The sequence below is a fragment of the Artemia sp. Qi Xiang Cuo genome, chromosome 12, assembly GCF_049724085.1.
Source record: "Artemia sp. Qi Xiang Cuo chromosome 12, ASM4972408v1, whole genome shotgun sequence".
NCBI lineage: Eukaryota > Metazoa > Arthropoda > Branchiopoda > Anostraca > Artemiidae > Artemia > Artemia sp. Qi Xiang Cuo.
Genome location: NC_142805.1, coordinates 12,692,528 through 12,707,031, shown reverse-complemented (window position 1 = coordinate 12,707,031; position 14,504 = coordinate 12,692,528). Strand labels below are relative to the sequence as shown.

General features: G+C 35.2%; 1 protein-coding gene across 6 annotated transcripts in view; it reads right to left on the bottom strand.

Moving 5' to 3' along the window:
* LOC148945795 (myosin-IIIa-like) overlaps positions 1-14,504 on the bottom strand; it is a 244,434-nt gene that overhangs the window by 145,798 nt on the left and 84,132 nt on the right. For all 6 annotated transcript variants that reach the window (XM_089098132.1, XM_089098128.1, XM_089098127.1 and 3 more), the window contains 3 exons: positions 13,094-13,242; positions 10,168-10,343; positions 5,027-5,131 (listed from right to left, as the gene is read on the bottom strand). In XM_089098132.1, the coding sequence (XP_088954258.1) occupies positions 5,027-5,131; positions 10,168-10,343; positions 13,094-13,226 (414 nt within the window). In that variant the 5' untranslated portion in view covers positions 13,227-13,242. The remainder of the gene's footprint in view (positions 1-5,026; positions 5,132-10,167; positions 10,344-13,093; positions 13,243-14,504) is intronic.

Below are 14,504 nucleotides of genomic sequence, written 5' to 3'. Positions count from 1 at the left end.
TTTATAGTAGCTTATGCACAATTATACATCCCTGCATGTAATATACAAAATATGAAGCAAACCAGTTTAGTTAAAAAAACGCGTTAAAATAAATCTTAACAACAATTTTAAGCAAGAAGAAATGAGGAATCACAACGCAGCACCCTTATTCAAGCTTGGTTTAAATGAAGGGATGTAAATTCTACACTCCGCCCCCCTATAATCTCTGCTATATTTATATGAACACTGATAAAGTCTTGCAATCTGGGCATTGAAATGTTCTCTGTTAGGATTTTGCCCCCCCCTCCCCGCATGAACAATGACCCACTGTGCCTTCATCATAATAACTGATACGGAATTATACATTACAAAGCATAATTTGATAAAAAAAAAATCAAAAGAATCGACTTAGTTAAATCCAGCATTAAGATAAAAATCCATTAACCTTCTCCATAAATTCTATCGTCCAAAGAGTAAGTAGCTTTTCGGGTTTTACCACGGTGCGGTATTACCCAAATAATATATATAATATATATATATATATGTATATATATGTATATATATATATATATATATATATATATATATATATATATATATATATATATATATATATATATATATATATATATATATATATATATATATATATATATATATATATATATATATATATATATATAAGGGTGGTCCTTATTTTTCAAAGTTGGATTTCTTCAGCAGGCACCCCCTAATCTTGTTTCTATTGTTAAAATACCACAGAATCCCAAAACAGAGCCAAATATATTGACATTAAGAGGTCCCTACCAGAGGTTAAAGTTTTTGGTTACTGCATGCTCATAGCTCAATGCTGCATGTCTTGCACAGTTTTCAACAGTCAACACTACACTATAGTACAGCTTGGTAGCTTTCTGAACTGCTGGACTTATTTACTTATTTATCTGCAGGCTTCCCACAATGCATTTCAACACAGGACGCCATTTTTGTTGTATGCAATGTGAGTGAAAATGCAAATTTCAGTTTTTTTTAGTTTTATGAACTGCAATATATTAATTATGCTTCACACTGATATAGGTAACTTTATTAATCTGATACTTTGTTGCAGATACACTGACACAGCAATGAGTGACAGCATGGACTGCATGGTTTGTACAAGTGACAGTACTGATGTAATATTAAAACCAACTACAAGAAGTGAAACAGACATATGGCTCATCGGGCAATTATCAGACACTGATTTCAACAAAACTACCGTCGAAAAAGGAGGTCATGGCGCTATTCTATCACTACAAGCAAGTGACAAACAAGACAGTCCGTGAAGCGGCACATTCCACAGCCAATGACGTTCTTGCAGTTTGGGCAAAGGCACACATTCCAACGAGGCTCAAGAAACATGTGGTAAACAAAATTCAGTGTCTCTTTAAGGAGTATGACAACCTGAAAAGAAATAAAGAAAACAAAGCTAAGCGTTCTGAAACATTGAAAAAGAAGGAAGAAGAGTGGAAAGTGGGCCTCGACGTTTTGTTTGACATTGCCCACGCCAACGCAATGGAGATGATATGTATTCAAGAAGACCGTGAGTTTCTGTTAGCGCAGCGGGAACCAGGACGCCGTGGAAAGATGGGCAGTGTCGACAAGGTTTTAGAAATAAAAAGAGCATCATCTCAGAAAAGGAGAGAGTACCATGACATAAGAATTGAGAAGGAGAGGCAAGAAAGAACAACAATAGAAAAGATAGTGACACTGGAATCATCATCTGACAGCGACACTGACAGCAAAAAAGGTCAAGAAATTAAAGACCCTGAAACAGAAGATATAAAACCGTCAACCTCAGCAAAACGTCAAAAAAGAGGACGAGTATACATATTGGATGATAAAATGTCAGCCTGTCTGGATGTGGCTAAAGTTAGTGACAGAAGTGCTGCATTACTTCTTGTTCCGACTCTGCAACACTTTGGTCATGATCCTGCTGAATATAATGTCAATCGCTCTTCAATTCGCAGAGACAGGATGAAGCGGCGCCAGGCAATAGCCGAAAATCTACGACAAGAGTTTAAACCATCAGTTCCTCTAACTATTCACTGGGATGGAAAACTCCTAGAAGATATCTGCAGCAGACAGATTGTCAATCGCCTCCCAATTTTGGTCTCCGGAGCAGGTGTAGATCAGGTTCTTGGTGTTCCAAAGCTAGCCTCAGGAACTGGCCAAGCTTCTGCAGCAGCAGTTTTTGAAGCAGCTGTGGATTAGGAACATTACAGATAATGTAAAGTGCATGTGTTTTGACACCACATCTGTCAATTCCAGTGCAAGAAATGGTGCTTGTATCCTTCTGGAGCAAAAACTTGACAAGGACATGCTTTGTTTTGCTTGTCGACATCATATCTTAGAAATAGTCTTACAAGCAGTGGTTCTTGATTGCCTTGGTCCTAGCAAAGGCCCAGAGATAACAATTTTCAACCGGTTTAAGACCACCTGGCAGTCTATTAACAGAGCAGACTTTCAGACAGCTTCATCAGATGAGTGTGTGTTTACAGCTGTTTCACATGTAATCACAGATATCATAGCATTTGCTGAGATGCAGACACTACTGTATCAACCCCGTGATGATTACCATGAGCTTTTGGACTTGACAGTCATAGTCCTCGGTGGCACGCCCTCTAAGGGAATCTCGTTCAGAGCTCCAGCTGGGCTGCATCAAGCAAGGTGGATGGCAAAGGCCATCTATGCAGTAAAGATCTGGATGTTCAGAAGTCAGTTCAAACTCACAAAAAGGCAAGAAAAGGCTCTTGCTGATATTTGTCAATTCACTGTGATCATCTAAGTGAAAGCATGGTTTCAGGCATCGTCAGCACCATCAGCCCCTCGCATTGACCTCCAACTTCTAAAGGACATTTACAGCTACAGAAAAATATCAGAATCGATATGAAAAACTGCATCGAACAAAATAATAAGACAACTATGGAACTTATCAGAAGAATTGGGGGCACTCGCCTTCTTTGACGACGAAGTATCAAATGACACCAAACATCATATGGTTACGGCTCTGCAAACATCAGGAGCAGAGCACCCGCTGAAGAGGATAACAGTGGACCCGTTGACACTCGGGGAGAAGAAGTTAGAAAACTTTGTCACGCAGAATACCAACAGATTCTTCAGCATTACCAGACTGCCTTCATCATTCCTAACTAAGAACATTGATCTGTGGTCAGTTGACGAAGACTACCAGACAGTTAAAAATATAGTGCACAGCATGAGGGTAATCAATGACATTGCTGAACGTGGTGTTGTACTGATGGATGACTATAACAAACAGCACACAACATCTGAAGAACAGAAACAGTTCCTGTTGCTAGTTGTTAAGGAGTACCGACAGCATTACAGTGATCGAACCAAAAAGACACTTATGAACCAGTCTGAAGCCCATATATGAACTGTGTTGTTTGACAATTGAAGTAACTGGACGCTATTACTATTGCTGGACACTATTGCAAATCACTTTTTTTCTTTTTAGTGTACTGCAACTAAACAGTAATTTTTTATATTTTTTAATTCAATAGCAGTATTGTGCGGTTTTTTTTTTATCAAATCTCGCTTAAACATTTCTAATAGTTATTGTATTCAACACTGAAATTTAAAATAATGCTAAAATTTTTGTTTATTATTCAATTATAATCAGAATGGAATCAATTCAGACCGTGCCCCATAAAAAAAGAGTAAAAAAAAATTTCATTTATTGCTCGCTTACACATTTCTAATAGTTATGGTAGGGACCTCTGAAATTGAAAATAATGCTAAAATGTTTGTTTATTATTCAATTATAATCAGAATGGAATCAATTCAGACCGTGCCCCATAAAAAAAGAGTAAAAAAAAAATTTTCCATCTCTTAAGGACCACCCTTATATTATATATATATATATATATATATATATATATATATATATATATATATATATATATATATATATATATATATATATATATATATATATATATATATATATATATCTTCTTGTTATTGGGTTTTATGTATTATGGCTCTTATGTATGTTATGGCTTTCTTTTGTATTATGGCGATTATGGCTTGTATGGTTTGGCTTTAGATCTTCTTGATCTACCTTTACTGCATTTCTTACTACTATTACATATTTTTAGTATTTACTATTACTTTTACTAATATTATATTTTACTTACTATTTACGTATTTACTATTACGTAATTAATTAAATGTCACGCTGACTGATGAAGCCAATGAACTGTGTGTAAAAAATGATAATTACGTACACCCCCAAATCTCTTGACTAAAGCCTCTAATCAGTCATCTAAGCCCTCTTATCCGTGGTATTGAAGGATCCACATAAAGATATGAACAATCCCATGGACCAAAAACAATAAACCGATAGATTGTGTCAGTATTCAGTTGGTTATGGTTAAGCTTAGAACTGGGAAAGATACTTGGCGATTAGTTGTGAGTTGTAAAAACAATGCGACTATTCTAACAGATATCATAATAGCTAAGGATAAATCGCTATGGCCTCAGCTGAAAACCCTTGTGTATTTAAAAATCGCCCTTTCTGAGAGGGTATTAAATATACGCAGTTACAGAAGTTGTTAACTGAATTCACCGAAATATCTCCCATTGGTAAAAGCAGATTCAGCAAGTTACAGTTTTCTCGCTGAAACAACTTGTTAGCTGCCATCTCCTCGACAGTACCGAACGAACATGGGTAAATACGAATTAAAGAGTTAGTCCCACCCCCTTCTCGATACTATAACTGCCAAGAGTTGAGCACATTGCTGTAGATTGTGAACAACTACTCTCTGATTGTGCTGAAAGATTTAAGATGTTAGCAAAATGATGAGCAAAACAACGACCGTAGGAGTTACGGCCATATGTAATAATATATTTGCATTTTTATGATTAATTGTAGATTTTTAATTGTTGATTGTCTTAGGTACGTGGTTTACTACCTCTGATGATTGTTTTCGAAGATAGGATATAAGTTACAGACCTAATCAATGACATAGAGTACTAATAGATAACTAACCTCCAAAGTTTCTTTAATAATATATGCTATTTGTTCTTCAGTTAAGCGCTGTCCAACAGATGTCAAAGCTTGAACCAGGTCGGTCACAGAGCCTCCACTGCACAGCTAAATAAATGAAGAAATCTTTATGTCACTTAAAGGTATTATGAATCTCTAGTCTAACCCTTAGTTTCCAACTGCTGCGATTTGTCGAAGAGCGTAAACCAAACGATACATTTGTTTTGCATAAAAAAACGACAAACATTCCTAACTAATCACAACACAAGTATGCTACAGAAACATCATAACAAGCCTTATATTATATAAGAGAACCTTATAATATTATATAGCCTTATATGAGATTATAAAACTTTATAATGTAATATGGCCTTATATGAAATTATATTATAACATATAATAAGAGTCATATCCAGGATTGTTTTCTGGGGGGGGTACAAAAAAAACTTTTAAAAACGCATCAAAAATTTGTTTACATCCATTTTTGTTACGTTTTTAAGACTCGGACAAACATTTCGGGGGAGGCGGGTTCGAACCACCGACTCCTCCCATTCTATATGGCCTTGTATATAATAGTATATTCATTTTAATATACAATATTATACACATTATAGAATATAATATCTTATATTCTATTATATATTCTTATCTTATATAAGTAGCATTATCGTATATTAAAAAAAATGTGTTTCAATAAATTTCGTACTGTTAAATTTCATCTACAGCTACGTAAAAGGAAAACAAGTTTGAAATTACTATTCCCCAAATTCTATTCCCATCACTGTTCCCCCATAGTAAACATTCTGAGAACAATATTAGGGTGGAGGGAGAGGATTACCTTCTTACCTCGGATTTGCAATGTGACGGTAAAGCACGGGAATAAGATTATGCAAGATATCACCCCCAAAACGAGTAGAAATTAATTTGGATGGATAAATGAAAGCTAAAATTTCCAAGTATTAATATGAGAATAAAGCAAAAAAAAAACTATTTTATAAAGCAAAAAAAACTATTTTATAAAGCAAAAAAAAATTTTATAAAGAAAAAAAACTATTTTATAAAGCAAAAAAAACTATTTTATAAAGCAAAAAAAAAAATACAAATTTTGACACACATACAATTGAACAGTCAGTCATTTATTTAATTCCTGAGTACATTTTCTCGCATGTTTGGGGAAATTTGAACATAATGGGATTTTTTTTTTCCAAAAAGAAATACTAGTAATAAATTGTCCACAGTCTGATAATTCACTGAGGTTTTCCACACAACACAGGATAGGGAATTAAAGGAAATCTAAGGGTTACTAACAGGGAAATGTAAGAGAAATCTGTGTTACCAATAGCTACGGTTGCCAAGACAGGTTGTTTTTTGTCTTAAATACACTGAATTGTGAACAATTGTTTATTTACCACCGTTACTTGTATTAATACGTCAATTTTCATTAACAGAAAACCTTGTAAGGTTTCAAGAACCTTACAATATTATATACATTATAATATATAATACCATATATTCTATTATATACCCATATCTTATATAACTAGCAATACCGTATATTAAAACAAATGTGTCTTTTAAACAAAATCTAAACGAAATTAATCTAAAAAAAATCTAATCTTAAACAAAATTAAAACAAAATCTACGTTCATGGGTATGGGTATCAACAAATCTGTGAAGAACAAGGATGCATATCTGAATTGATTGAACTTTGCGTTTTGTAGTAAAGATGGATTTTGGTCTAAAAATGTAACCCCCCCCCCCAGTAAATATTTAAAAAATAATGCAACATAATGGCAATAATGGCAATTCCATACCAAAAATTTGTGAAAACAAATTTTCTACTGTTAAATTTCAACTACAGCTACGTAAAAAGAAAAAAAAACTGTAATCTACATATTACGGCACATAAACAATTGAACAGTCAGTCATTTATTTAATTCCTGAGTATATTTTCTCGCATGTTATGGGAAATTTGAACCTAAGGGGATTTTTTTTTTCAAAAAGGAATACTCGTAAGATATTGTCCGCAGTGTGATAATTCACTGAGGTTTTCCGCAAAACACAGGATAGGGAATTAAGGGAAATCTAAAGGCTACTAACAGCGAAATCTGGGTTACAATTTGCTATGTTTGCCAAGACAGTTTTTATTTTGGCTTAATCACATTGAATTGTACATCAATTATTTATTTGCCATTTATTGCCAAATTGAAAAACTTTGCCAGAGTGATTAAAGACTTGAAATCCTAATTAGTGTAAGGCCAAGATAGATTCTCTCTGTGCGAGCAAAAGCTGGCATTGAGAGTTGTATAAAAATGATTATTTTCACTTCTTCATGATAGTCTATTGTCCTAGGGCAGAAAGGATGGTAACATAATTTTGAAATGGTATGCATATACATATAGGCGCATTTAAAAGCCAGTGGTCAAATACACAAAAGAAATGAACTAAACAACAAATCAAAAGAAAAAGACAAAATTAAACGAATCAAACAATAAAACTCTACACATTGAAATTACATCTTCCGTGCCGCTAAAACTGTCTCTACAAAACTTTCTATCACAGTAATAAGGTCCATAGAAGAAATCGCCAAAATACCTGAGACCAGTGGTGCATCCCCACGAAAACAAATATTGCTTAAATTCTCGAAACTTAGGCAATGACTCATAAAATGTCCTAGATCATCCCCATACTCCCTACAAAAGGGGCAAGCGCACATACCCCCCAAGCAATCTCCGTCAAATGAATCCCAGTGTCTCCTACGCAGTGGCGCACATTTTGCTCATACCTGCAACCAACATCCACGGGAGGTTCAGTCTCAAGCAAAACCCTTCTCTACACACTATTTTAACAGGCTCATAAAATCTTACGGTACTTGATTTCTCAGCACCAGCAAGTCAAACCTGAATCCCCAGGTCCCGAAGGCTTGATTCCAACATACCAAGGAAATCATCAGGTTTACGAGGGGGATCTTGTCCCTTAATCCAAGCGCACGAAAAAAAAAACAATATTATTCAGCAGGGCTTTGACCTGTTTTGGCCATGTTGCCTTTATAATAGAATTCTACATCTCATTGTAAGCCAACTTTGCTAGTCAAACCTAAAATCTCTAACCAAAACTTAATCATCTGTATGGTCCTAATCATGTGTATTTTCTAAGATATGATAGGATACATAAACTGGGGTTAACTGAACTAGAAAACTGGAACTAGCACAAGGTATGAGACCTTTTTTGAAACTACGACCTTTTTTATGAGACTATTACAGCCAATTTTGGTGTAAAACTTGTAAATGGATACCTGAAGCTAGGATAGGGTTTGCAATTTTGATAATGGCGCACATTTTTGCATAGGACATTTGCACATTGCACTAAAGTTGTAAATGGATAACTGCAAGATAGATTTTACTATTTTACAAACGATGCACATTTTTAACTTTTTTGAACGTTGCACATTTGCACATTGCACAATGTTATTTTGTACATTTAAAATGGTGGTATTACCCTAATGGGACCTGATAGATGACATGTCGCAACTTTTGGCTTATTATAACGGAATATTTTTTAAAGGCGTTATTTTTTTCGAAATGAGGTTCAATACAACTTTCTAGGGGTGCAATCAGAGAAAGGTTGATATGGCTAGAACACGTTCTGCGAAAGAAGGATGATAGATTGCCAAGGATCGTCCCTGTCGACCAACCATCTAGGAACAAACAAAAAGCAGGCGCTGCAATGTTAGAAGTAGTAGTAGTAGTAGTTTGTTATTTATTCTTTTGTTCTAGTAAAACTAGTGGCGTGCTTCAGTACCAGAAATGGGCTTTTTTGTACCTAAAGTAGACAATTGCTTTCTGATTTTAGTACCAATTAAATCTGAAGTTATCTAGGATCGGGAAAGTTGGTTTCTAATTTCGATGTTAAGAAAACATTTTATAGAGTAAATTAATTTAGATAAAAGAATAGTGCACAAATTGGGCACCGATGGGATCATTAATTCCAAGAATATTTTTCTAGGAAAACACTAGTCAATGAAATAAAATATCGAACAAATATCGTCCATTTACTTCCCAAGCGTAAAATTGATTAAAAAAAAAATCTTCAAAGGCCTCGACCCTCCCAAGACCCCCCCGCATTGGGCCAAAAGCTCGTAACTGTGCCCCCTACATTTTGATAGATAGTACTTTGGGAATCTTCTTTCCAAGTAAAAAAATCGAAAAACCCTCAATTCTGGAAAAAAATAAACAATTGAAATATATTTTTGTATCCTCCTTTTATAATAATAAAAAAAAATCGAAAAATTCTCCTTGTCACAACTGCATTTTCCTGAATGTAGGACTTTCGTGGACGTACCGCTGTTTTGAAACGAATGTTTAAAAAATGTAAGAACTGAAACTTCCTTTGGGTCTTGAATTTAGAAAACTACTCCTCCAACCAGCGAAGAATGACCTGAGTATCCAAAGCAGCACGATTTTTATAACAACCGTTCCGTTCCAAATCTGCACTTATCAATAGTTATTCGTCAACCCTAAGCTGTTCTATAGGTTTTGCTTTGGTTCTGGACTTCTTTTTTTAGCACTAGAAAATTCGTTTAAGAGCATATTCGCTTGTGCATAGAAACATGAACTTTGTCCTTAAGAATTCGTTTTCCTTCCTTTTTGGCTTAGTCTGCCTAGCCTATTTTTGTATTTCTCATTGCTAGATTTATATTTTATTTATTCGTATTTTCAGTTTGTTGGCTTTTAATATTCGCTTTGTTAATTCTAAGCAGTCATGCTACAGGGTCACTACACACTATCAAATTGATTTTAGCGTTACAAAACAGGCCTAGTTAAGTAATGTTAATCTTTATTAATTCAATAGTCATAAAAAAAATTCCACGTTAGCCAACGAAGGGCAGATCTCGATGTGTCAGCTTAAAACATAAAACATAAAGACAAAATTAATGCTTCAAAGTAATACATCTAAAGACAAAACTAAGAACAGATCAAGGAAAGAAGCAGCTAAAGGCAAAAAGAAGAAGACACAATAGAGAAAAAGTAAATAGCAGAGATAAAAACCAGCAGCAACATTGATTATATTGTCGACAAAATAATCTGTATGATAGTAGGTTAGTCACCATTGTATCTAGGAATACAGAGAATAGCATAACAAACCTCCATACAAAACCAAAGCTGGTCCTCATCCCTTCTTCCCCCTTTCTTTAAGAACAGTCCAACAAAGGACGGAATATTTGGATGCAAGCATAAGTCTCTTAGAACAAGATATTCTTCTTCAATTTCTTCTATGTTGTCAGCAATATTTTCCATGATTTTCACTGCGATTTTCTGGCCTAAAAAAGTAATACCTTTTATAATACTGGGAAGATTAAAAAAGTGATTAATAACTGGAATTATTCCGTAGAACTACTAGAATTACCAGTTTAAATAGCGACCGTTGATTGCTACAATATTTAAATGTTTACATTAATATAAACTATAGATTTAAATAAAGAGTCACGTAAATTAAATTTCTTTGAACATAGCATAATAGAAAAAAGTTCTTCTATATGTTATTCTTTTTACTGAATTCTGCCCTCTACCTGTAATTAATGTAAGCACCATGAAGCACATTGGAACCACAAAATGCAATATTTGTTTTCACACATTAAAGAACAAGACCTCTAGACTCCCTAAAGCGCCCTAGGACTCCTTCTAGAGATTGCTTTCAGTGGTTCTGCTCACCTACAGAGGAGAATCAGCTACCTTAGTTCAAGACCTTTGAAGTTTTAGGATTCTGAAATGCACTAGATCCAGAGTCCTGGAAAGGCTACAACCAGCCCTCTAGATTCCCTAAAGCACCCTTGCTAATAGATATTAATTTGGCTGGTTTTGCTTAGCTATAGAGGAGACTCAGTGACCTTAACGAATCAAATCCTCTAGATCCAGAGCCCTGAAAAGGTTACCATCACCAATTCTTTTTCTACATATTTTGTAACGAATAGATGCTCTTGTAAACTAACTCAATGACTTGAAAATTGACAAGTTTACTGGTTTTTCTTTTTTAAGGTCAAAAGTTACCAGGTGGTACCTGACCCCCTATTATGTATTGCATTTTGGCCCTTGAGCACCTCCTCTATCACATGGTATCGGATTGAAAAAAAAATAGATAGTCATTCCAGTCAGAATGACCGAAAAGCCCAAAAATATAACTGCGGCGTTAGTGGTGCGTCAAAAATAATATAAAACAAAAAGCAATTAAAGAAAGGTTAGTTATTTTATGATCGTAAGAAAATCACCAATAATTCACCTCTAGAGTATAAATACCCCATGCTGCCCATATAGTAAGGACCCCTCAAACCAGGGGGTCTAATTCGGAGCCATGGGGTCTAAATTAGAGCAAAGCAACTGAGCAAGGACCAAGGATAAATTTTAAAAGACAAAATGAGTGTGTTATAACTACTTAAAGTACTCAAGCACAAAGTTAAAATATGTTGCAATTTAAACTGGTGTAAAATAAGGTGAATCCCAATTTGGGTAGACATAAGCTAAGTACAAATTTTGTGCAAAATAAGCTAAAGACCAACATGGTACAGAAACAAGCTCTCACTAGAATCAGTGCAAAAAAGAGTCAAGTTCAGGGTGTCATACTTTGGTGACAAGGTGCAAGCATAAATTAAGTCCTGAATCAGTGCAAAACAAGATGTCCCAACCCGGTGTAGGGACTAATTTGGTGCGAAGACGAGCTAAGCAATGACTCTTTGTATAAGTGAGATTATTCCTGACATAACGAATCATGACTGGGTCTTGAATGGGTGAAAAAACAAGCAAAATGTAAATGTGGCCAAAAGCGAGCTAAGTTCACAATCTGTACAATAATAAGCTATGTTTATACAAGCTTTGATCAAAGCCCGGACTCAGATAAAAATGAACTAAATGCAAACTATAGACTGAGTCAGAGCAAAAAAGTGTTTATCCTCGACTCGGTGCAAAAACGGTGCAAAAGAGGGACAGGGCCAAATTTGGTACAAGAACGAGCCACGGCTTGACTTGGTGCAACCAATAAACCAATTTCGTATTCTGAGCAACAAAACCAAGTCCAAGCCGGGGCCTGACACGGAGTAAGACCACTTATAAGTCACGAACTGGCACAAAAATGAGGCAAATTATGACTTAATAAAAAAGGAGCTATGTCCAAACTGAAGACTGACTCGAAATAAAAGCAGGCCAGAACCTAATTGGGTGCAAAAATGAGCAAACTCATGACTCAGTTCAAAATTAACTAATTCCTAATTTGGTTCAAAGATGATACTGACTCTGTGTAAAAACGAGCAAGGTTCAAGCTGTTCTAAGCTCTCAAATACGACCTATGTTTTTTTAATAGTAACGTAGGCAGTTAGCACCCTTTTTTTAAATCAGAAAATTATATTGGTTTTAAATTTGTGGGATTGAAGATAGGCTAGAAAGCGGTCTAGTAGTTCCTACAACCCATCTCCCCTTATTTTCTCAACACCAACCTTTTAACAAAATTTTGGGCATCTTTCGCTAATTTTTTTTCATTGATTGCGGGTTTATTCAAGAAAACACAGGTACTGTTCTATTATCTGTAAGACAGCGAGAAGCGGAGTCTGATTAATGCTAATGAAATATTGTAAACGCAGTGAGAAACCACTGTTTGCAATCCTCGGCATAGGCATTCTCCGTTGAAAGAACCTGTTTCACTAGTTTCTTTTATCACGTGTCTTACAGGTAATAGAACAGTACCAAAATACATAACAAAATACATAAAGAAAATATTAAAAACAAGCAAATAAAGCAATACAACAAAACGATTAACCCTCCGTAAGCTTTCGCTTGCTTGGAGTAACCCCTTATTTTGAGCCTGAATCATGCAAAGATTTCTAATCTGTATGATTGAATGGCGAAAATAAAAATATGGCCCATCAAATCCTCCCCCTCCAATCACCAAGTTTTATTAGAGCTGTTTTGCACTATGGTAGGATTGTTTCGGTAATGGCATTATGGTATCACAGTAGTGGTACAACATGGTATTATTTTTGCTTCAATCTCTAAGGTCAATGCCTCCTTAATTTATGCGACTCACCTGTTTCAAGGTCAAACGCTTTAAATACTTCGCCATAGGTTCCTTCTCCAATGACACCGTCAAGTTGAAATCTTCCGCTTGGGTCGGGCAAATCATCAAAATTAATGTGCTGACTTAAGCCAAGATATGACATGCTTTCATAAATATTCCTAAAGATAAAGCTTGATGAGTTTCAGCAGAAATATGAAAACAGTCATTTAGAGCTTAGGGCTGCTACAGAACGCGTAAATTGTAAAAGTCTACATAACACCAAAAACCATGTGTTGAAATCACAGTTTATATAATTAGCGGTATAATCTTTCCCTATCTCACCCATTATAAAAACCGGACCGAGGTGCGAGTGCTCCAGAGAACCTATAAACATAAACGGCATTAGATCTTTTCACGGGTAGACAAAGAATAATGACCTACGGAACAAGTACTGACAAAACCACTTGGCCGGCTCAACCAATAAGTGGACAATAAGTGCACAAATAAGTGGGAGGAGCTTTTTGTTCGCACCGAGAATGAAGAGCCAGAAATCATCTGCGGTAAACTTACTGGATAATTATATAAACTGTGGTTGAAACTGCCGAAAGAAAAGAACAGATAGCACGTGATATGCATAACACCACTCAGCCTATAAATTCAAAACGCAAAGGGACATGTCGTTCCCTTAGGAAATTAAATAAAAAAAAAACAAGTTTTTTTAACTGAAAGTAAGGAGCGACATTAAAACTTAAAATGGACAGAAATTATTCCGTATATGAAAGTGGCTGTCCCCTCCTCAACGCCTCACTCTTTACGCTAAAGATCTTTATTGTTTTAAAAGTAGAGTTGTGCAAACGAGTCAAACTTTAGCGTAAAGAGCGAGGCGTTGAGGAGGGGACAGCCCCTTTCATATACGGGATAATTTCTGTTCGTTTTAAGTTTTAATGTCGCTCCTTACTTAACATTAAAAAAAAAATATTTAATTTTTGAACGTTTTTGAATTAAGGCAGGTTTTGATTTTGGCTCACCGTATATGAATAATTGAAACAAAATTTGCATATTAATTTTATTTTTATTTGGTTAAATGGCTTTCTCGAAAGTTGTTTAATTTTATTTACGAAAGTTGAGATGACCCTATAACTCCCGGGGGGGGGGCACCATATATGGGCATAGAACCACGTGGTTTATGTGTTTTTTCAGTGAGAATGAAAAAACAGGAACTTTCTCACATTTATGTCTGTTTTCTTGGATTGGTATGTGTGGTGGTCGATTTATTTAATGTTTTTCATGGATGATTTATGGTTTTTGTCAGTGAGAATGGAAAAATAGGAACTTTGTCACATTTATGTCTGTTTGTTGTCAGTGAGAATGGAAAAACAGGAACTTTCTCACTTTCATGGATTATTGAGGCAAATGTCAGGGTCAATGACACTTCCTTCTT